The sequence below is a fragment of the Corvus moneduloides genome, chromosome 2 (assembly GCF_009650955.1).
Source record: "Corvus moneduloides isolate bCorMon1 chromosome 2, bCorMon1.pri, whole genome shotgun sequence".
Classification (NCBI taxonomy): Eukaryota; Metazoa; Chordata; class Aves; order Passeriformes; family Corvidae; genus Corvus; species Corvus moneduloides.
Genome location: NC_045477.1, coordinates 34,215,430 through 34,241,197, shown reverse-complemented (window position 1 = coordinate 34,241,197; position 25,768 = coordinate 34,215,430). Strand labels below are relative to the sequence as shown.

Below are 25,768 nucleotides of genomic sequence, written 5' to 3'. Positions count from 1 at the left end.
GTAATCTCAGATTTCTGGCCTCTTAATGGATCAGTAAACCCTTTTAGACATTGGTTCAATGTGAGTAATAAAAGATTCAAATATTGCTTAGTCTTGATACAATGCAATCAACACATTCAAAAGGGCAGAGGAAATGTTGAGTGAAAAAAGGAGCCTCTAGCAACAATGCCAGAAGCTGACAGATTAATTTAGTTAAAACAAAGTTGGATTGTTAACTAAAAAGATGGTTAGGAGCACAAGACCTGATGTTGGCTAGCTAAAACAGTCTTCCAATTTCTGTTCAGCCTGGACTACTGTCACACCTGTGTAAACATGGGGAGCTATATACTTTCAGTACAACCAATAGAACACTATCCAATCATCCAGTAACTTATTTCCAAAGGCTGATGAAGGAAGAGATGACTTAAAATCATGACACTATGTTGACAAATACAACAGGAACAACTATATGATAATACAGTTTGCTACTATTTAATATAAAGCTTAACTTACTGCAGCACAGTAGTGATGAAATTTCTCCACTATTACCACTCCAAAAATAAACCAGTAATTTTCACTCAAACTGACAGCCCTGCCAAAGGCCATAGCTCAATAAAAATCAAGACTTCAGAATGTCCTATGCCTGCCTGTCTAAGGACTACCAAGTCATACTGGAAACACCCATTTAATCTGAAGGCAAACATTTCACCTTTGAAGACAGTTTTATACCTTGCTATGAACAATCATTCACCTTGAAGGACTCCTGAAAGACAGGACCTTCCTTCAGCCAGAGCAGCAGGTAAGCACAGCTACCACATACACAGAACTAGAATGGTCAGAACTGAAAAAGCTGCTATTTACCTGTTTAAGTACTAAAGGAAGAGAGCAGGAAATTACTTCCACATTCATAAATGTAATGAGATGGAGAGACAAACACTCCTTTATCTACAAGTAAAATTGTGATGACTACAAGCATTCATGACCTCATTTTTAAGTCACGGTTATCTATTATTGGATGATGATTTGGGGCTGTTAAGACAATGCCAAGATATTACTCAGCAAGAGACATGCTCTGAACTGTATCATTAAAACCAAGCCCTGAAGCTTCTTCACCTTCAGGTCTTCCCTCCTAAACAGTAACACAAGCAGTTTTGTGCAAGGCTATCTGGCAGGAACACACATTAAATACAAAGGTACACGCATCACTGGATGTCAAGTCATATGTTTTGGCATAAGAGGTGCAAGTGCATATTAGAAACTGAACTTCTATTCTTAAATGCAACATTTGCCAACAGATCAACAGTAACAAAAAAAATACAAAAAAAGAGGTGGCACTTGAAAATCCACTATCTAAAAACATTAAAAACCCCCTACTCCAAATAAATACCCAGTGTAGATGATATTTTGTGCTGGGAGAAATGTTTTCTGAAATGCCACTGAACTTTGAAACTTATCTGTTGCAGTGTGTAAAAGAAAACAGGCTGTGTAAGCCAGCAGAAAACCATCCCTCACAGGACTGATGAGTGTTTATGTAAAAAGCGTATGAATGAACTTGGTGGGGGGCAGAGGGAGAGAGTGAAGGCAGATTATGAGGAACCAGCAACCAACTGGGAGAGAACACCGGCAAGAAGACAAGTACACAGGCAACTCCAGCCTTCAGTGGAAGCAAATCTGCAAATGCAAACAGGGGAGTCACTACAATACACTACAGTTACTACAAACTAAATTTAGTAAAACATGAAACTTCTCTCTCTCCAAAATGCTGATTGAGCAGGTATGCAGTAATCTGGTACGTTTTAATATCTCAAAGTACCTACACTGTACACATCTCAGAAAAGTTACATTTCTCTGAAATCTCCTTTGAAAGTATTTTCATGAACAATGCTTAATACGTAAAGAAATATTTGCACAGTTACACCCACATTAGATCAGCAATTTTTGTGCTAACTATAGTATAAGCAGCATAGTACAGACAGCAGAAGATGGTATCCTTCATCCCACACTGCTGCACCACATCCCACACTGCATATACAGTGTTCTTACTTATTTATCCTATTCCCACAAACATCCTTCATTAAAGGAGAGGAACAAATATATAGTTATTTCCACATCCTACACTTAACACAACTCGTCTCACACCCACCTATGAAAATACTGGCTATGTGTTTGGAAACCTAAGGGCCCCAAAGCAACATATCTCTAGACTGCTACTTAGTGGAAATGCTATGAGCAATACCACAGGCGGGTGTATAACCAAAGGGTACAGCACTAAGGGGAAGAGCTTTCATCTCAGAGCAAAAATAGAAACAAACAAACAAAATCAAGAAAACAAAGGATAACCCTTGGTGAAAGAGTGACGCCTGTTTCATTGATCATCTTGTCATGGGAATCAAGGAGGAGAACTGAATACTTACCCCCATCAATACCACAGAAAGGAAAGTCACTTTCTGTACTGACCTTCTGCATTAAGCCCCAGAACACCTCACAGCAGAAAAAGAAACTCTCCTGGGAAATATAAACTACCTGAAATCATAGAACTCTGCAATTCTAAAATCTGTTAAAACTTTCACAGCATGAGACACACAGCATACAGGTGTTAGATAACAAATGTCATTCCTTGTTTCAAAGAAGAGAGCAATTAGCAACAAGAATCTCAAGCTTGCAGCTGGCTGGGAGACTTACTATGAGGGAAGCTTAGACAGCAACGAATGCACAGTCATATCCATGGATGTGGCTGGGGACAGCCAAGGGAAAGGCCACCACGTTGCCCAGGGCGTAGAGCACATGATGAACAGGAAGTGGTTGAAGGAGGTGGGTTTATTCCACCAGTAAAACAGAAGGCTGGAGGCAGGGAAGGGCAATATAAATGCTACCTTCAGCCAGGTATTTTCTTGGAGGTTCACAGTAAAAGGATGATAAGCAAAAGCAAAACGGTCAGGCACCGGAGTCTGAAAACAGCCAGATCTGTTAATGTTCAGCATGGTTTAAAAGCTGGGGCTCATTACAAAACCTGAGGTCCTTCCCAATCTAACGCAATTTACAAATCCATGCAATGTCTATGGAAAGAGAGAACAGAGGCAGGCAAAAACAGAGAAGCGACTTACAAAGTAAGTAGAAGTCCGAAAGAGTAGTCCAACAGGTATTCCGAAAGATTGAAAACTTTTGACTTAAGTGATTGACAAAACATGTTTTGAGAACACCATTTACCTACCTACACTAAATTGTATATCAAATTGCAGCAGAGATTTCAGAGCCAAAACTAGATTTTCCAAGAAAGCACTGGTAGCTTGTTTTTCAAATAGTGTTTAGATTTTATTTTTGTTATAACAGTTAAAGCTTTCACCACTAAGTGACTTTCACATAATTCAGTTCTGTTTGGGTCTTTTTCCACCAAAGCAAGGGTTTTGTAAGGAATCATAACAAAGGTCTGGCCAAAAGACAGTTCAGCAACACTTGGAAGATTTGCAACTGCACCTGTACCAAAGCAAGCATATTGCCTAACACTGCTCAAGTTAACTACTGCAAAACATGCAGTAAAGTACTGTAGAATACTCAGGCTTAGAAAAATAATATCCTCGCACTCCCAACCAAGAGTTCTACACCCTTTCAACTGTTCAGCCTTCATTACAGGAAAGAACCAAGCGATTCACTGCCTTCCACAATTCATGGCTACCAGGTGAAAGAAGTATAAAGGTGAAAAGTAGAGTAGAAGTAGAGCAAGACTGAAGATTCATACACAAGAAAGAAGCAGCAATCACCTACACAAAGCAGTTACTACAAGGCTATGATGATAAAGTACATTGTCTACTCCACACTAGGCATGTAGATGTGGATTAGCCAACCCATGGTAAGGGGTCATGAGTCTTGACCCATGTCAAGCACGAGGCAGTCAGGCTGGATAATAAAGCATCAAAGGCATCTGCCCCAAATTACCCCAGAGAATGCATGTGCTTTCGGCTTGTGCCTGTGACCTAACTCCTTCTGCAGCACCTCATTCTGCACCAGGCAGCATGCTATGCTATCTAAGACTGGTTTCCTTCCCCACAAGAAAGAACCACAAGGTATGCTGAATGAGTCTTTATTATTTCTTTTCCCAGAATATTACTCGTATTAATTCACAGTAAGATTATAAAGAACCGGGTTGAAAATAGCTTTCTTTAACAGTTTTAGTTTCAGATACAGTTTCAGACAGCATCATTTGTGGTAACAAGTAAGCTGAACATAAGCCAGATTTACATACTTCATGTACATGCAGTACCTGATTATTTCCAATGGTTTTACCTGTATCTCTCATTTTGAACAATATTTCTATTCATAAGTATCAACCTGAAAATATTTACAAGAATGAGATCTTCCAGGCCAAAAAGTGCCCCACACTCATTACTCCAAAATAGGTCAAGCAACTGTGACAGATATCCATCTTGTTACCTATTGCTTTTTCACCTATTATTCCACAGATACTACCTAGAATAAGCAAGTAATTGGGTACATCCTGCAAGTTATTGATAGTTGTGCCGTTTCTAAAAATATGAGAAAATACCCTTTCAGTAAGCAATAGAAATGTTGATCATCCAACATAAGTAGACAGATAGTGCCAAGAGCTAAACACATTACATTCTTCAGTTTAAAAAGATACAAGAATAATAAAAGAATATTTAAATACATATTGGTGGATCCAAAGCACAAGTCAATATGCATCAGATCAAGTTAACTCAATCGGTAAATTTAAAATTGAAGTCAACAGAGCAAACCTGTTTCTTTTTTCAAATACATAAGGAAGTATAAAACATTTCTTGCATGAATTAATATTCACATAGAGGAGTTCAAAAGAACACAGTTAATTTAGTACCTTTCAAACTGAAGAGATAACATGCTAGCGACTGAAACTCCACTCATGAGGGAACACTTGTGGCTAATCACAGTGTGGAATACAGGACAGTGCCTATCCTTAAGATAATTCCACTCAAGAGTGTGCATCTCCTTATTATCAATTTCCCTTTCACCTAAGGCTCTGTACAAAACAGTTTCTAGATTTGAGCAAAATATTTAATAATTATTGATACAGGGCTATTTTGCTTTCCTCTAAGGGACCAGCTTCTCAACAAGAAAAAACATTTGAAGCTGACACACTTTCATTTTATCATACTTCTGGAAATGAGTAGGAAAAACGTTAAGTGTGTTAACCCAAAAGGTGAAACAAAAATAAAATACTAATGGAAAAGACACAGTTATCTACACTGCCAATACTCAAGTTAAACTCCTTTCTCCAGCTGTCTACATTTGAACTCATGTCATGATTTTCAAATTATACAACTTCCCTCTATGTTAGGGTCTCATTTCCTTCTTCTTCTACACAAATATTTGCTGGAACAGAGCTGCTCCCTCATTTGGTCAGCAATCTTAATCAAAATGCACATGTTGAATCTAAAAATCTATTAAACAGCTAAAACATTTCCAAAGGATAGATGAGAAAGCAGCAATGTCACCCTTTCCCATGCAACGACACACTGTGTAGCAGCAGTTAACACTGATAACTTTAGGAATTTGGTGAAAATTTTCGAAGATCAGAAGTCAGCAAGTTCACATCAAATTGGTTAATGATATGAAAAATGATTGGTTTTATGCCATCAAGAAGTCAGCCACCAGACCAAAAATGCCTTCCTTTGAATTTTTGTTATGAGTAAGTTACAATTTTACTATTTCTAAACAAATTTCATGGGTTTAAGATTAACATTCCCCTGCTTCCCCCTAAAAAGCTCATGATCTATATGGCTCATGTGGATTTTAAATAGTCCTGTTACAGGTTCTGGGGAAAGCACACATGCCTGCCACATCCTTCCCTCCCAGAAGGACATTGAGAAGGTTTTGCAATAGGGAAAAAATACAGGTTATTGAGAAGGAGAGAGGAAAAAAAAAATTAAAGAAATAAACATGTTCCAGTTACACTAATGTAGCATTTGTCAGCAGATCTTAAATAAAGGAGAAACTGAATTTAGCAGCAGCAGAGTTTTTCATGGTCAGTTTTTATTTTGTTATTTATTGAAACAGAAGTGTCTTTTTTTAACTGGAGTTGTTTGCATGAAATGTAACATAAAATATTAGAAATATCACCTCTGTATATTAGACATTTTTCCCAGTTGTATTTTTTTTCTTCAAATTTCTGTAACATATCATCTTCCTTCCCTGAATAATTGGCAAGTCGAATTTATCAAATTTATTTTCAAAAGTTCAATACAAAGTATCAAGAAGAGTTTTTCAACTGGCTGCTGATGACAACAAATACTTTGGATTATGGAGGTTATTTTTCCTATTCACCTTGACACAATGATTATGAAGAGCTTGCTCTATTTTTATCCAGTTACAAAATTTAAAAAATTGAAATGACTTCAGAAACACATACCAGTTTTATTCTAGTAAAGCTCTTTGAAAACATTTCTAGAACATATAATAGTGTTCTCTAACATTTAAATACTTGGAGGACTTAACTGTGCCATGAAAGGACACTTATAAAAACTTCAAGAAATCAGAAATACTAAAATAAGAACAAAAGAGAAAGGTTTTCTGTAAAATCTAGAATTAAAATCTACAGATTAACAGTTCTGATAACTGCAAATGCTGACACATTCAGATCTGATTCTATGCATTCCAACTGACATTTTAAAAGCAGATAATGTAAGCATATGGTAACTTTCTAAAAAATTTCCCACTTCTTCCACAGGTGATGTCCTTATTTAAATATGGGAAATAGGATTACAAAGTTCTTGGATGTAAATAAGTACTTTTCATTATAGAACCAAGCAATTTGTATAAAGAGAATACTCAAAATAGTTCTGAACATTACTGCAAACGGGTAAAATTGTAATTTTTAAAAAAAATTGATTTCTTCCTCAAGATGATACATTTGGTAACTAAAAATTAAGCTTGGGCCAAAATAAAGATACCCCAAATGACGTACTAGAGTGATCAAGCAAGACACAGTGATGTTAAATTTCATTCTGAGCCACTCACTAAAGGACATTTAATCTGCTGGAAGAATATTATATAACAAGCATGTATTTGAAAACAGAGTGACTACTTCAGTATTTTCCTAATTAACAGAAAATACCTACATTTGCAGTTTAAGACAAAATAAACACTATTTGTTCTAAATTTAGGTTTGTTTCTCTTCTGAATAAACCCAGCTGTACCAAACTACTTTACTAGAAGTAATTTACTACATCAGCTTGCCCCGTGGTTTCACCCAAGTCCCCTTCAGAAGGTGGGCAAGGAAATCTGGATCACACATATTTAAATTAACAATTAAAATTCCCACTGACAATTATTTCTCTGCATATAACAGCATCTTAACAGCTGCATGTACTGACTCCAGAAACAATTTATGGAAGAGTTAAAGAAATCTGAGAAGACTCATTCTATTCTGAGCTTTCCATGTTTAAAAGGAACTATGATTTAATCTACTTTATATTAGATGAGCAGGATAAAAAATGCAGAAAGAAGATTTATTATAATGTTGAATAACTTGCTCAATAGCCAAAGATTTATATTTTCATTTCATCAAGTCACATCTTGCCTTTTTCTTCCAATTGAAATGAGACTATCATGTACTCTATCCTACTTAAAACTGCTATTTCTAATTGGAATTCTTAGAAATTACCTTAAATCTCTATCTTTCTAGTAACCCTGTGAACTCAGCATTACTGCCTCAAGTATCTTTTAACTCTACATTCTTCTCATACGGCAACACTGACTAACTTACTACTTCTGTTTGAGAAGTGTAAAAACTAATTAAGATACTTTCTGCAAAAAATACAGTAAAAATTAGTTCAGTTGAACAACTGCTTCAGTGAAGAATTCTCTGAAAAACATTAGTGGTGTCTATCAAAACTCCTCAACAAATAAAGCATCGGTAAATGAAACAGCAAAAGAAGTTAAAAATAAGGGAAGCACAACTAAAAACCATTATGTAAGTCACGTGGTTTTCCTTCTTTTCTTTATCTTAATTCCTACATACTGGAAAGTGCCACATTACCACTTGATTTAACATTCATAGTCATTATTCAAACTTCTCCAGTTACAAATATTGTGGAAATGACCAGTCTGGCTATGTTACCTTCGGAGAATTGATTTGTCAAGACAGACTTGAACATCGGTTTCCTCTAAATTTGCCAAGTATCCCCACCACATTTTAAAGACTAACATTAAAATACTGCTAAATGTTGCTCAACAGCTCCAGCCGCAGATTGTAAACACAACATTTTCATTTCAAGTACATTTGTCTCGTTAATTCAGAAACAGTTATAACCAGATTTACACAAGCATTCAGTGTACTTTGACAGCATATAAACAAGCTTGAGCAGTTTAGAAAATGAACATACCAACACTACAATTCTTGTTCTTATCTGCTTATGTAATCAGATACATTTCTCCTTGGAAAAAAATGGCAATTTTAGGCTGTTCTGTTCATCCTGCAAAGAATCATGTTACACTTTCAGACAAGAGAAGCTGATTCTCTAAAGTTCAGTGTAAGAAAATAACCTGAACTGCCAGATCATCATAGCAGAATAAATTACTTACACATTTAGGATCACTGACCTATAAAATAATTCACACTGGTCAGAACCTCTGGACAGTACATAAGCCCCAGTCAGCTCCTGCAGGCTCTTGACTAAATATACAGGTTGTTGGAGCTTGGATCCCTCTGAGGAATGATCTTCTAAAGACATCCGATTGTGGAACCACTATCAGTGACAATTAGTTTTGTTCAGTTTTATGTCACTTCCTTTCCTTCTGTACATAAGGAAAGGCAATTAAGCTCACAACTGACCAGACTTGGAGGTAATGAAAATGGCTTCTGTGGCTACTGCTACAAGTTAACCCATTACTGCATGACCCCGACATTTCTACCCTTCAAGCTGAACACAAACCACAGATTAATTCACCATGATCTTCATGCAAGTTCAACACATTGCAGAAGTTAGTTATTTTAGACCAACACAAATTCGTAAGATATATAACTCATAGAATGTTTTCATGACAGCTCATGACAAAACAGGGTGGTCCCATTCCTGTCTCTACCTGCAAACATTCACACATTTCCATTGCTTATGTTATGTCAGCACTAGTGTACTTCTCTGAACCATACTAACATCTCATAATAGAAAAAAAACCACACAAAAAAACCCTGACCTCAGTGGTGGTGGGTGGGATAATGGGGATGACACATGAGGTGACACAACACAGCATAGTTTCTTCATTATCCTACAAGATAAAAAATAGCTCACAAAAGACCAAAACTGGAAAAAGCCACAAAAAAAAGAAGAGGTGATGACATGCAAAGGCAAGAAGAATGAGAGGAAAAAGGGAAGTGGACAAGCCCTCCCACTTTTGGCACCAGTGAGTGACTGTAACTCAACCGTCCCACAACAGTCATCCTCTATTCTTACAAGATGTCTGTCTTGGCCTTCAGTGGTTACTGTACATTTTGATAGTTGCAAGTTTTCTTAGATTAGTATCAGACTTAAAGTCTGATGTTCTGGTTCAGATTAAAAAAGAAATTCCCGTTGTGCTTCTCAGTGGAGACTGAATAGCCATACTCTCCACAAAAAACTACAACACAATGGAAAATCTTCTATTTTCTTTCTTAATAAAATAAATAATTTTCTTTCAAAGTGTCTTAACTTTTCAGTCTTCTTAATTCATCTGATCTCCTCTGGATTCTCTGCAGTTTCACCAATTCATACATATAAATATACGCACACACACACATATATATGAATGTATGTATTTATTCATATATATAGTTAAATAGTGTCCCAGCTGGATAATGAAAATTACTTTCTTCTACAGACATATGGAGGGATGCCCATCTTTCCTACATTCTCACGTTGGTGGTTTATAATAAAAATTAAGTGAGCCAAACCCTCTTCAAGTGTTCCTGCATGTTCAGATAACCCCTTTAGACTCAGGTTTTACACCTTCCTTACACATTTAGACCTCTGTAAGCATTCATACAGCAGTACTCCAATTTATCAGCATAACTTCGTCTTCTAATCTTGGTCTGAAGAGCAGCTGCAAACATTCCCAAGACAACGCAATTCTCTGTTGACACACAGTGTATACCAACATACCAGTTACTAATAAAAAGCATCATGAGAACTACAACATGGACATATTCTCCACTTTAAGTACCCTTCAATAATGGGCAAAGTGATGCAAGCAGTCTGTATGAAAGCAGCACTCTCTTGCTCCACTAAGTTTGAGAGTCAAGGAAAAAACACACTAAAACCCATGGCTGTTACCTGTACCTATCAGTTGTTATAACAGGAGAGAACTATCTTTGTTAGCATCTTAAAATACTAATCAATAAAAAAGTATCTAAAATATATTAGTTACCTTTCTAAAGATTAATTTTCCAGCTGCCACCCACTCTTAAGACTAAATTCTTCCTCAAAACAGAACAAATCAACAATCGCCTCAGCTCCCTAATACTGAGAAATATGCAAGACATATTAAAACTACTGAATACTTTTGCTCTACATTCAGTTCCTACACTACCCTTTAAAAGCATTTTATCATGAAATCTAGTCCAAAATAATTATTAGCTCCCATACATACACTAGCACATTATTCCCACTGAAAAGTATCTGTAAACTTAGAGCCTTGATCTTATCTTTACAAACATGCTTAATAACAAGCCTGTGAATCATATTCTAAAGATGATTCTTGATTAAAACATGAAAAATGTCTGCATCTATCAGCCAACTAACATGACAATTCTTGCACAAGCTGTACGTTCAATCTGAATATTTAACCCACTGGCCTAATTAAACCAGGGAGAAACCAATATTCTTTTTTACTGATTATACACTAATTTCAATGCATCCATGAATAAAATTATGAATAGTTCTTTGTTCAACATTGTCAGTATTTCCCGAGTGCATAGCTGCAAACACTTGAGGAAGCATCCCCTGCTTCAGGTTCTGACAAGCGAGAAAGCAGGTACGTACCTTAAGTGCTCCATATGAGCACTGCTGTTTAAGAATACATTAGGACAGGTGGCTGGGCAGGCTTTGATTTTGAATGACAGCCATTGGTTTGATATTGAAATCAATATTTAATATATTAGTGTATAATATTAAATTACTACATCAAATATGATAAATATTTATAATAATACTTAAGCATCCAATATAATATTTATAGTGTGAATAGTCATACATAGTGGATGAATGGAAGCACAATGAACTGCATTAGGTGAAACATTTTAACTTTGATGAAGACTAATTACTTTGAAAATTGAGTAGCTTTTGCACTGCTTTTATATCCTACTGAAAACATGAAGCTATTTCAAGCAGCCTGCATACATGTGAGTTTATCCTATGATTTCAGCTTAAGATGCATAGAGAAGGCACATAACATGGTTTATAGATAGCTGAGAGATCAGACCATAATGCCAGATACTAGCCCTCAGGTCTCTTCATCACCATGTACACAATGAATGTTACCACACTGTTCTCTGTCTGACAGGAATAGTGCCCAAGCCATCTGCCTTTGCTTACTGTAAATTTTTGGTTATAGTATGCACTTAAAGCCCTCTCTTTCTGCTCTGAAGAACCTGTAAATGTTCTCTAGCTATTACACCGCCATACAGTAAAAAACAAGTTGTGCTAACAGACATGTTTTTAAAACAAGGCTTGTGAGACACGTGTACAAGCTGCTGTTGTACTGCCAATAGCACATAACCAATCCTTGCAGATTGCTCTGAATACCTCCTGGCTGCAGGCAAAGTACCAACAAATGCCTTACCTGGCAGCTTGCTAGCAGTGGTACAGTAACAATACCGTAGCCCAGCCTACTGGAACAGGGAAACCATTTTGTTAACAGCAGACACCACAGAACAAAGAATCCTCAATGAGCACAACTCTACAGTAGTTCTGCAGCAAGACAACTTGTATTTTTTCAAGAAGGTAAGCCTTTAACGTAACTAGGGTTTTCTTCAGTATCTAATCCTCCTCAATCCTGCAAGGAACTCCTAATCTCAACTTTCATTCCCTTGGCTCATATGACATTCAGATGATATCTGTTAAAAGGTACAGCCAAAGTACCTATCACAGAACCATAGAATGGTTTATGTTGGAAAGGACCTTAAAGATCATCTACTTCCAACACCCCCTTATAGCATGAATGCCACTCATGATCAGGTTGCTCAAAGTCCCATCGAATCTGACCTTGAACACTTGAAGGGATGGGGCACCTACAGCCTCTCTGGGCAACGTGTTCCAGTGCTTCACCACCCTCTCCGTGAAGAATTTCTTCCTAGTATCCAATTCAAACCTGCCCTCTGTCAGTTTAAAGCCATTTCCCCTTGACCTGTCGTTACCTACCCATATAAAAAGTCCCTCTCCCTCCTTTTTACAAGCCCCCTGCAGGTACTTGGTAGGCTGCAGTGAGGCTCCCTACAGCTTTCTTGTATCCATACTGAAGAACTCCAGCTCTCTCAGCCAATGTCACCTTCCAACATCTGTGACTTCCTTAAACCTGCATTACAGAGGAGCAAACGCCAGACTTCACACACAGCACATTTTGGCAGTAAACGCTTCTAGCACACTTTCTGAATCTAAATATATGTATCTTCTAAATACACAGAGTATCCACACAAGCATAATTTAGGTGTTTCTTAGATGTTTACATTCCACTTCCCTTTATTCTCAAAGATGCACCAGGAAGCAATTTTGTAGTAGTGATGTACCATCTCTGCAGAGCACAATGAAACTGAAACCAGTGAGCATTAACACCAAACTGACCTCCTGCCACCACATCTCACTGAACAGATCTTCAGGCCAAAAAATTCTCAAGACCTTCATTATTTTGGAATTAATCAAACACATGTAATTCACATTATTTTCTCTTTGAACAGCAGTGCTGCATCTTTGATTAGTTTAATAGACAAAACCAAAGATAAGAGAAAACCAAAGCCATGTGATCTGAGGTTTTCCTACTTCAATACTTGTCTCATTTCAGTAGCTCAAAGGTCTTACTCTAGTAAAGTTGTTTAGAATATCTGTTATTCTCTCCCATTTTAAAACCAGATTTTGGAAATTAGATTTCCTTTTGAACAAAATCTAACTCTGAGCAAGAACACCACATTTTTCCTGAATGCCTTTGGGAGCTGTCAGGAAGCACATACTTAAGTTAAAGGAGTTATGCCTCTGTATTTGCCCTCCTCCATCAGTGCTGGAACTGCCAATGACGATGTGTGCACCTGATGCATGGTAGGACATATTTCTTGGTAGATATCAACCTCTACAGCTTCTGGTTAACTACTGGAAAAAACTGTGCTGTCTCGTTAACACTGGAAAAAACCCAGCCAAAACCTGAACTTGTAATTCTGTAGAAATACGTTTCCTTTTGGCAAGAGTCCATGCTAGTATGTCGCACAAAACAGCTGTACTGTCAAGAGAGTCTATAATGGTGCGACAGCACCTACTACAGGTCCTTTCACCCCTGTAGTATACTGGTTAAAAACCAACACATTTAAATGTTTTTCATGTACTTACACAGATTTGCAGAATTATGATAAAGGGAAAAAACCTGGGAAATTTCTGCACCTAAGACCGAAGAAGTTTAAGCTATATTCTAAAACGGTTTGTTTATTACATTGTGTTCTTCCAAACATCATAGAGATGCAAAAATTACTAATTTGGGTTTGTTTTAATATAGTAAGTATCAAAAGTCCAATATATAAAATTAATGCAAATGGTGCTTTTCTGGCACAGTATAAAGTAGAAGGAAGTCCAAATTATTAAGGTTTTTAAAATTAGTACTATTTATTACAAAAGAGTGCAAATGCTTTTTCTATAAATAGCACAATGCCCACCTATTGGAGAAAACCTCCTCAGATAATAGCTTTAACCCAGATTTCTACTATGAATAAGCTTTACACACATCATACTACAAATCCAGCTGTGCAGTATTTCCTATTTTGTAAGGATAATCTGTTTATCTTACTTTTCTGTATATCTCTCAGGAAATACATACAGCAGTGTCCTGTCAGATGATCACTTACTCTTGTAGCTGACTAAACAGAGCTTAACAGATCTCAATGTAGCTGTGATTTAAAGGCTTATAAACAATAACCTAAGTAGTCCAACAAAAGTGGAAAAACCTGAAAAGAGGGGAAAATAAGGCAAAGACAATAGAATCAACTAATAAGTGACAAACAAAACACAGATTTCATGAAGGAGCTCTGCTGAGGAATACTTTTTTCTCCTATTTTCTATAAAAGAAGTTCGTCAACCTCAAAATGGTAACCCTCAAGATTATAAACTAAAAACACTTGCCCAAAGGTTGCTGCAAAAATTTCCTTACCAAATCTCAGTTAACAGACCAAGGAGGAAAGCAGTTTAGACTATTTGCCTATTATACCATATAATGAATTTTCTTAAAGAAAAAGAACCCCAACAACTCCTGACAAAGCACCTGAATTGTTTGAATGATCAAAGCAGCAAATCTTCAAACTTCAAGTATTTATAATTCAGTGAAAATCAAACACCATCCTTCTCCTACAAAGTGACTAGCAGTTGGGTACTTGAGCTGGTATCTCAGAGATCAAATAGGCTAAATTTTGTACTCCCTGGTGTTATATGAAAGAGTCTGAACACACAGTTTTGCACAATGTGTCTGAGATTTATCTTTCTCTATAATGAAAAACAAAAAAAATGTCTGCACATCAGACATTTTTATATGACTTCTGTCTACTCCTAAGTGAGACTAATCTTCATTTTTCCCATCAGGAATAGGAGAAAGCAGCGTAACAAAAAACATGAAACTGCTCCTTCCGTGTCAATGCATTTGGTGACATGCAAAATTCTAGTAATTTTGGTTAAAAAAGTGTCACTACTTTATAAACTACCATTTTTTAAGCAACAAGGAAAGTTCATGATACATGGATTTAGAGCACTTCTTGCAGCCATTTTAATGCAAGCTCCATCAATTCCATACAATCTATTACACTTTTTGCACTTAAAAGTAGGTGAACTCATTAAAGGAGATCTGTTACTGACAGCCACTTTCATAACTTTTCTTTTGACCAAAACAGGATCAGATTTTGACATGAACTGTTAGAAAACTGGATAAAGCAGAGCACAAGAACTTAAAAAAACCCCTCTCTTCCTATAAAAACAGAGGTATCACCACTAAACTGTTTCAACTGACACTCATGTACTCTGAGTGTGCAGCTCTTCCATGAAGGGAGGCAGTCAAGCAAAAGTACAGCTAAATTCTTCCATTCTATTAATAGAAATGTTGGAAATGTCTGCTTAACTTAGCTTTTACTTCCTTTTTCAATTTAGACTAACATGTCCCTTGAGATATTTGGAGCTCTCTGACCAAACAAAACTCACCCTGGCTCATCCTAAGTATATTTTCAATGCACAACATTGAAGGGCACAACAAAACCATTCCTTACAGACCATGTCAAAGATGCTCAGAGTAAAAATTTTTATATATACTGTGATAGAGGTTAGGATGGTGCAGGAACAATCTTCATTTAACACGCAGAGTGAAAAGGAAGCTGAATTTTTCCAGGACCATACATTAAGCTTTACCAATTTTCAGTCGATAAAGCAGAGGACCTTACAAAGAGGAACATACCCTCTTTACAGCAACGTTGTTATGTCTGAGTTTCATAAATTCAAATCAGTTCTTTCCCTCATTACTCAGTTTTAGAGACTGTTCCTGAGCCCTTCACTAGTGACCATGGGGTCATCAAGTTTCACAAAGTGTCAGAGCCAACACAGAGTTTCAAACTCTTAAGTCTGAAACTGGATGGGTAAGGGAAATTGTATACAGAAAGAACTCCTCAGTATCCACAGCTTTCAGCTGGGAATTTCTCTATTTACCATGAACAAAGACATGCCCCTGTCACAAACAGCCTCTAAGATAAACTAATGCCAAGTGAAGAAGTAAATAACATCTGCCTTTGGGTTTTCAGTAAAAGGAAAGAGACCTTCAGCCAGGTTCTATCCTTAAAATTAAACTGTTTTGTAAGAAAAGCTCAAAAAAGGCAAAAATAGTTATTCCATTTGCTTCAAAGTAAAGTTTGTTCATTGGTTAAAACCTCAGAGCTAAAAGGAACATGGAGCTATAATAAAACTAGGTGTTAAGACATCTTGTGTCAGCCCTATTATATACCAAGAGACTGACCACATTCCTGTCCACAAAGACTCCTCATTAACAGTTTAAAATAAGGACAAAAGCATCTCCTCCAACTCACTGTATTTTACTTACAAATCATTAAATATGAAGAAAGTCTCCTCATAAACTAACTGTGTGTAAACAAAAAGCAAAAAAACCCAGCAAAACAAGAGAGAAAATCAGCCACTAGAAATGCATGAGCTTCAAGTTCATAACAATGAAATTCCAAGCATCAGAAGTTAAACTAACTGTGCTGTTCCCTAGTATTTAAGAACTAGCACAAAAACTTCTTTGGATTTCCATCTGCTTACACACCAAATTTGGCACTGAAACAAACTTCATATATTCCAGATTTTTAATGTAAAGTAACCTGCTTGGAAATTGACTTATGTTACACTTGATAGGCTTAAATGATGCTACATAGTGGCAAAGCATTTCAGCTGAACAGGTCACAAAAACAGTATGGGCTATCTCCTTATTAACTATCAAGAACCTAAAAATAAAAGTCTGTATCCAGACAACCATTTTTCCTCAAAGCCCAACAGTGTGCTAGTCCCTGCGTGTGTGAAACAGCTTACAGCCAAGAGTTGTGCATCCTGAGCTTTTCCATTCAACTGCTAATCAAATGTGACAACTTACTACGCATTACATACCCTTATTAGAAATAACTACAGTCTGCAAATGCAGAGGTGTTCATATTTGGTTTCCATTTATTTCTTTCTTCTATTCCTATGATTAAAATCCACTTCATATGTATTTTTGATACTCTAAATTTTATTCTGCAGTGCTATACTGTAACACTCATGACTGAAATGCAAGCACTCTAGGGAGAAATAATCCCTAACAAATTTAAGACAGGTTATTAATATATACCAGGAAAACTGATTTAAAGGATAATAAATCCAAATTTAGTCATTTGACTAAAAACCAGCTGATCAGAGCATGGCTATATCAATGAAAGCTAAGGGACATGGACATGCAGAGAATTAATTCAAAATTTACTACCTAAGGACTCCAATATATTTCTAAGCAGTAAAGAGACTTCTCAAGAGAAAAAAAGAACACAAGGATATTATTCAAAAAGACATTTTTTTTATCTGCAACTAGGATTTGAACTAGTTGTGGTTCACGATGAATAAAAAGTAATTGCAAATAAAACACCTGAATTTCAGCCCTAAAACTTACAAACTGACATAACCATTTATGTAAATATTAGACTTAAGTGCCCCTTGTAAGACAGAAGAACAAAGGCATTTCATGAGTAAGCAAGATTCAATGAAGCCAGCTTTACATCAACCCAGAAATGAAGAATTACTTTGTGAACTACAACTGTATGAGGCTGCAATACGTAATCAAGTAAATATTCCTAACAAACTGGTTTTTAAATGAAAGTTATTTTTAATCTCTCCATAACAGCATACATGCTGAATTATGATCACCAATGGCTTCTGGCAAATAGAAAAGGGGACAGAATTAAACCTGATCAAATAACACCACTATTCCCTGTATGGAGACTTAATCATTACAACAGTTCAAAAAAGATTTTACACTTCACATAGAAAATAAGGTCAGATCCAGAATACAGAGTTGTTGATCAGAAAAATTCATCACGTTTGAAATAGGTTGCAATGATGGCTGAAACTATAATGGTAATATTGGGCAGAGAGAGAAGTAAAGGGGATAAATCAAATTCAAGTGTGACCCCATTTCCAATTAAATATCAACCCATTTGTCAGCAAGACTGGAGATATCAGCCAAATAAACCAAGTGCAACTGCAAGCAAATGTAGGTGAAACGGTGATGCAACTTGTGAACATATGGGAAGAAGTGGGGGAGAGAGGGACATACTCCGTAACAAAACTAAACCCAAGACAAAAAACACACATGTGGACAGCAAAAGACACATATAGATACACTTCCATGTCACTTTACAGTTCAGTATCCACCCCAGAAAAAAATCAACCACCACCAACAGCAAAGCACGTTACAAGCAGCCCTTCAGAACACCAAGGAACATGAAGACACCCACTTTTACCTTTTGACAGCCAAGGCATTCAACCTTCTCACCTGGCAGATAGAGTAACAAATCACAGACAACCAGAGCTGCTCTGAGTGGATTTACTGCCAGATTGAAGACAAAGATTTTTTTTTTTTTTAATTAAAAATAAGTATTTAAAACACGTTTACTTTTGTCTATAGTTTTGTAACCTGAGTTTAATTTAAAACTTTGTTTGTTACCATCTCTGGGCCTGAAATCTAGTTTACTACGGTAATTTTAGAAACATGCTGTGCAGATGAATACCAGAGAGTTGGTTTGGTTTTGTTGGGTTCATTTTTCTTTTTTTTGAGCAAAAGTAACTAAGGAATGATATGAACCTCATTATCACCTTTTTATAAATGGATAAAAAAATATCCTTTTTCACAAGTTATTAAGATGGAAAATTTGTTTATACACTAATTATTTAACTAGGAAACAGCGTTATTACGGATTCACAATTTGTGCTTTAAATTTTACTAAACTAACTATTCAAAAAATCAAAAGGTTACAAACAAGACAGACACTTTGTTGTTGTCATAATACACGGCCAGCAACTGGAATAGCTGAGCTACTGCAAGCACCATATTTAGAGTAAGTATGTGAAATACCAGAGCAGTTTCAATCCATGCAAACATCTCACCTCCCACATCAGCAAAAGAATCACTCCTGCTAGAATGGCACCACTGCTGGAGCACACAAATGTTGTGACTGAAGGACTGCTTGCTTGGGAGAAAGCAATAAAGGACAGCAAGTGAAGATTTCAAAAGTGTCTTTTCAGGAGAAAATTAAAAAGGAGTTGATGTGGAGAACTTCTCTGCAAATTAACATAGGTATGAATGGAAGTACATAGGAGAGCTCAGAACTAGTATAATCCCCACTTTGTGAGGTGTTCTTACTTAATTTAGACTACTTATGTCATGACCTGCATAAAACTCTCAGGATTTCACTTTATGACACCACTGTTCATTTCAGGATATTCCCTTATGCTTCATTCTGTGAATTAACATGCCCAAGTCAAATTTTGGTGTAGATCTTGTCAATTTACACCCTCTCTTTTGAAGTAAAACTTGTAAAAGCCTAATTTACCCTTGTATAGTATTGCAAATGAACCAGATAAGCATTACTTTAATAAAGCTCCTTTAGCAAAATAGCACAGGAGATGTTTAGTCACAATCAGAAAATCCAGCGTATTTGCTAAATCTGTATGAAATGCTTAACTTCATTAAGTTATTCTCACACAGTTAAATACAGCTTAGTTCCCTAATTTCAAAAATCCCAATACCCAATTCGTCACATATTACTCATAACTTGGATTTACTGTAAGAAGACTTAAGACTACCACACCTTAGCACTGAACTTACTAACATTATTTTTAGGTTTAGAAACTACCAGCCAATTGATAAAGCTCTGATATAAGCTAGGGGTGAAATACAAAATAGAACACTACTTCTTCAAGTTTTGAAGGATACAGTTACTTTGAACTTACTAAGAGTTCATAACCTGCCCACTCACGATCATATTTCACAATGGAGAAAACAGCTAGAAGAGCAAGGAAAACATCAAACCCAACAATTTTATAGCAACAAAAGCTTCTTTCCACTTGACTGCGTTCTTTTTTTGTTACTTACTTGTTGGTTACTTCTAAGTGGCTGCAGATATAATCAGTAATAAAATCTCTCTCATACCCAAGTCTTTGCAAGATCACATTAAGCTCAAAATTACAACTACTCCCAGAGTTAAGATTTTGACCAGCAGAAAGTCTAAATGGTTAAATTTGCATACTCATGAACAAAAAGCAAAGTTTGCAGCAGACGAGTTTGCTAAAATACTCAAAAGTAAGAACACATACTTGAGATTATTGCTTTAAACTGTATTGCAAACTATTTGGAAATAATAAATAACTGCCCCAGTAGAGGGCTTCAAGACTTTATAAACAAGACATTTACAATTCTTCTATCATGCTTGAGAAACAGCTACTTCACAGTTTACAGGAAAGTGCACATATCCTACCAGTAGTAAAGCAGTGTGCTATTTTTCAAGCATTAATTCATGTGTGAGATGTTTAGAGTGAAAATATCTTAATGGTATAGAGAAATTTGAATTTAAGAAAGCTGTTTAAAAAATTAAGCTTTCAAATACAAAAGTGTCTCTGCTTCAGAAATAATGTTGCATTTTCCAGGGGGAGCAAGACATCAGTAACATTTTGTAAGTGAACTTTCTCAGAATTCTACCATCATCAATAGATCATGTACTTTACATAAGGCAACATACGCAAAAACCGGGAAGCTTTAAATTCCACATTGGATAAGTCACCTCTTGTATTACCATCACTTTGTAAGCCAAGTCATTAGGGACAACTTAAAAGTTTCACATCTACAAATCAAAAACTGATTTTAGGATTAGGAACTGAAGACTGAAATAGATCATTAGGTCACAGGCTGAACTGCAAAAGAATGCTTCTCCCAAGCATCACTTTTAGAAGATGCAAGAGATGACAGCACCATTAAAAAAAAAAATTAAAAAACAAAGATCTCAACTAGAGCTACAGCCCAAAGTTACATGACACCTGAATAATCCCAGCTAAAGGGAAACAATGGTGGTATGAAGATTCACAGGAAGCTGATTGCAGGTGTCCTATAGCTTCTCCTCCTTAGCTCCTGCCTCTTACCTCATCTGAAGTAGAATACTGCTTCAGGCTAAGTAAAATAAAACAACAGCTGCACAACTACATGGCTATTCTTTCTGCATATGAGCAGCTGTGGTAGAAAATTGTCACTCTGGCAGCCAGGAGGAGTATGATAGTTCTCATACTCTACTAAAACACACGAACAAATATTCCAAAGGAATTCTAGTAAAAAGTAAGAAAGTTGGCTGAAGAAAGAAATGATGAAGGAATCACAGAAAAATTCAAGAGAGAAAAATGAATACTTCAAAAGAAAGTTGTAATAATGCAATTATTTGTATTTGCAATAATTACAGTTACAAAGAACATTTCTAAGCAAAAATAACAATGGATTGCCTCCAGAAATTTAAGTCAATTACAGAATGGGAAGCAAAGCCGCAAGAAACTTCAGGTGATTCTGCCAAAACCAGACACAAAATATGAGTTTGTTGAAGCATCACAATACCATAAAAGGAATATGGATAATCTGTTTCTACTGGAGAACACAGAACTATCCACAGAACTAGGAGTTAATTCACCTCATCACCCAGCTACACTTTAGCATCTAAAGGCAAGCGAACACTTAAAATTCCCAGATTTCTTAGAAATCTCTTGTGTGATACAGGGAAAAGCAATGATCCCTCAGTTCTACAAGTTACCCTCTTTGTACCGTCTCATTTTGAAATAGAAGCTGTCCCCAGCACAGACATTGAGCAAGTCTTTAGCTGGACTTTTCTCTGTCCTAGTAGTAGCCTCTAGACAAAACCAAAGCAGCTGACACTAGGGACTTAGGAATTAAATTCCCAACAAGCTCCTTCAAGTTTACTTTCACTTACACAGCTTCTCACAGACATCTACCCAACACAGGGCAGGGTTCTGGTTTACCGTCTTCCTTAAAAATACACATTTTCTTTCACAATAAGAAATCAAGGAAATTACACTGTGGCTTAACTATAGAGATATTTCCTGTTAAGAATGGATAATTACAGCATCGCAACTTCCTTCCAAGTCATCCATCCACATTCTCCTTTAAAGAGTGCTACTCCATTAGCTACAAGCAGATAGGGTTACTATGCCACACTCATTCAAGAGGCCAACCCTAAATGTGTATCACAACAAAGCTGTTTTAAGTACACTCCGCAACATGCACATGTACACAAACGTTTTTACGCTACTGAGCTGTCACTGCTACAGCAGTTTCACTGAACCAATCCAGTGAAATCTACTTGGTATTAACTTAAGGTATTCTGAATATTAATGTATCTTCAGGTATTCCTAATATTATTTATCCACCATACACAAGCACACCTCCCCCCAGAATCACGTAAAGGAGGAGTGAAATCTGGCAACAAGTTTCCCAGCACCATTTATATTAAAACAACTTAAAGTAATTGTTCTTACCATCACTATCCAGCACTCAACATGGAGACAAAAAGCTAACTAGAAAGAAAGGGTTGTATCAATCTCAGTGGGCAAGTTAAACCCACAAACCAGTTTACAGCTTCCACTGTTCAGATAGCGTAAAAACCAGGAGAAAGTCCCAGTGAAACTAGGTTTTACACAAAAGAAATTCATGAACTATGCTTTGAGGGTTCCAAGGCTATTAAACCTGTCTGATTTCTGTAATCCATCATAACAAAAGCAGCATTTAGATTACCAGACAGAATCCTTAACACAGCTCTAAGGCCGGACCTTCAAAACAGAAGAAAAAACCAGTTATCATATATTCAAGTATACAGCCCCAAGATGATGTTACTACCTATCACAAGCCATGTCCACTTGTAAATTAGAAGTCTTTCTCCCTCAAACCAAACAACTAAGCTTTGTAATGGAAGAGAAAGAGCATTCTTTGAAGTAGATTATATTTTAATCATCATGGGCTAAGAAAAGAATGCCTTTCTACCTTCCTTGATCAAGACAACCATCACTGAGGGAAATACAGAGGTAAACTAGGATGGAGAGCACTTCAGTTTTGAAACTACAGACACAGTCAAGAGCAAGATAAATAAGGACAAGATAAATAAGATAAATAATACCATGTTCATGAGTATCTGTCAGATTTCCCTCCATTTTATGAGTTAACATGAGGTTGAGCGAGTTAAATCTGTTCATGACAGCTCAAGCTTAATGAAGAAAGAATTTCAGTAACAGGACAATCAGAAATCTTGAGATATGTACAAGAAATATGGAGACCACATTAACAAGAATGTATGTCATGGTCACAGAACATGCTACAAAACTAAAACTTCATTACAGGACAGTGTAGGAAAACTCAACTTATCCATTCACCCAGGACACAACGTATAGCAAAGTAAGTTTTAACTGTATTATCATAATAAACAATAATCAGAAAAATATTAAGGCAGAATGCTGCCTATGAAGAGTGGTGTATTAATTATCATTCACAATGAGATATCAGTTCACAGGACTTACCTAGTTAAACTGTTGTAAAAGGAAGATGTGTACAAATAGTTCAGAAGTGGGCCTTGAGTCACAGCTTGCGTAAAAACCATTTATTTTAAAGCATACAACCACACAGGGTACGAACAAAGAAAATGTTCAAAATACAAGACCATGTGTCATTTCCTGATGCCAGGAACAGAGACTTCTAGCAAACATATTAGGGTAGCACACAAAACATCTAGCCACAATGTATTTTAACCATTAAAAAGAGGGACTAATTAAAAAAAAAGTTTGCTTTGCTCTGATAAAAGAATTCTTAGAGAGACACAGAAACTAAAACTCCTGACACTCTAGAGAAGCAAAAAGAAACACAGAAATTGAAACTGTCTTCTCATCCAGCAGCTACCAGACAGCTTTCTAAGGAAGTCCAGGCACCCTTCTGCAGTAGCACCCTGGAGGTCTCCATTAGGTTGTCTCCCAGCAGCCCTGTTCAGATCATCACCCTTTTACACACACAAAACACTCAAAGAGCAATTTTCTGTCCAGCTTGATATTCTTTTCAATAAAGCTTATACCACAAAGTAATTAAGCTCCTAAATGCCTTATTATTGAAACTACTTTTACCAATATTACAGGCTAAACCTGACAAAGTTTGTTCTCTAGAAAGCCTCACTTCTGCTGTATGAAATCCAGTAATATCACGATTTCATACATATGCCATATGACAAGGTGTTTTCTCTACCTGCCTATAAGTTACTCAAAGCCCAAAGATTTCCTCAGTATTCTGATACCCTTAGCTAACCAAAAATAACAAGGCCACTCAGTTATTATCATCTTCAGGCAAAAGATGAAATGAATGAGGGAATACCAAAAAGAGACAGCAGCTGTTCTGGGACTACCCTAAGAAATTGATCACATCACTCTCAGGTACTTGCAGAACAAGAATTTCTTAAACCTTTAACATGGACATGTTTTGGTGGAAAGAAGGAAGAACTACAGTACAATTAATCCTACTGCTATCATCTAGTGTTCTCATTTGGATACAGAGCAATTCAGAAGGCACCGACTCAAGACACATGAAGGCTCAACCTTCTCCTCACAGACGTGGGTGGGATGAAGGGAGAAAGCACACTCATAGAGGGCATAGACACACATATCTCTCCAGTATCTTTCATTATATATTGGGGAAGGTGAAAGGGAGTGGGGGGGCTGTCCTTAAAAGGCCTAGAATAAACAGATGCAAGACAATCAGGTATTCAGACCAAGAACTTCCCCAATCTTGTGACCTTACAGCTTGGTGAGACACACACTAATGTGAACTCTGGTGCTCATCATTCTCTTCATAATCATCCGGATGGATCAGAGTTGATAGAAAACCTTCTAAGACTTCCCACCTTTGATCTCTTCTTAACAGAAGCTGAGAAATGGTCAGTCCCTGTACAGTATGTTAAGATCAGGTGAAGTTCTAAAGAAGTCCTCTGAGATACATCTTCCCAAGTGAATGAGACAAACTAGAAAGAACTAGGAACATCCTCACTGAGAGAGATTTACCCCTCGAACACTCATTTCACATATTTTCCTACGTGGAAGAGTTACAGGATTGTTAAAGAAGGATTTTTTAATTTTTTTTCCTGGTAGACAACCTGGAAAATAATTAAGATAACTGATCAGCTATTCCTTCCTGAAACTCCTGCACCTCCTCTAGAGAATAAGGGAGTGCTGCCCTAGCAAGACGCAAATGAGACCAATTAGTAAGGAAATTGCAGCCCATTCCTCTGCCTGGCCTCCCCGGTTCTCTCTCTCTCCCGAAGAAAGGGGTATGGGGCAGGTCCTGTCCTTCAGAAGCTCACATTGTCCGGGGCCCTGTGCATAAGGAAGAGCTAGCAAGGCCCCTTTCGGAGAGCAGATACACTGAACAGCCTCTCCCAAGCTCTCCATCGCCACGTCCCCGACCCTACGCCCCCGCCCTCCGGGAATGCCCTACGCTGAAACCCTGAGCTCCTCCGCCTGAGGAGGCTTCCCGTCCCCACGAGGCCGGTGGGATGGGCGGCAGCCCCGCAGCGGGACCCCGCGACAGGCCGGGCAATCCCGCTCCTCGGCGGGACGCTCGGGGAGAGCCCCGGGGCCGCCGTCCCCTCCCGGTACTCACAGTCCAGGTGCTTCTTCTTGGGGCCCATGACCTCGTGGGTCGTGGCCTTGCACACGGTTTTCGAGACGGCCGAGCCGGTCACGCTGTGCTGCGCCGCCGTGATGCGGTCGGTGAGGCTTTGGCCGGACATGGCGGGTTCGCTGGCGGCGCTGGAACCGAGCGCGGCTCCGCTCCCTCCTCAGGGGCCGGGACGGGAGGAGTCGCCGGGGGGATGGAGCTGCGCGGGCTCCTCACCCCGCCGTGCCGCAGGCGGCCCCCGCTCCGCCCTCAGGGACGGACCTGTCACCCGAGCAGGGACCCCTCCTCCTCCTCCTCCCGCCCCCCTCCCCCGGCCGCCGTCCCC

At 37.6% G+C, this 25,768-nt stretch overlaps 1 protein-coding gene across 9 annotated transcripts in view; it reads right to left on the bottom strand.

Annotated features, from left to right (window-relative positions):
* Positions 1-25,736, bottom strand: part of PICALM (phosphatidylinositol binding clathrin assembly protein) — a 66,640-nt gene extending 40,904 nt beyond the window's left edge. For 3 of the 9 annotated variants that reach the window (XM_032099043.1, XM_032099044.1, XM_032099045.1), the window contains exon 1: positions 25,426-25,734. In XM_032099043.1, the coding sequence (XP_031954934.1) occupies positions 25,426-25,555 (130 nt within the window). In that variant the 5' untranslated portion in view covers positions 25,556-25,734. Of the gene's footprint in view, positions 1-25,425 lie in introns of all 9 variants that reach the window. The other 6 variants (XM_032099040.1, XM_032099041.1, XM_032099046.1 and 3 more) reach the window with 4 other exon arrangements.
* Positions 25,737-25,768: the final 32 nt, after the last annotated feature.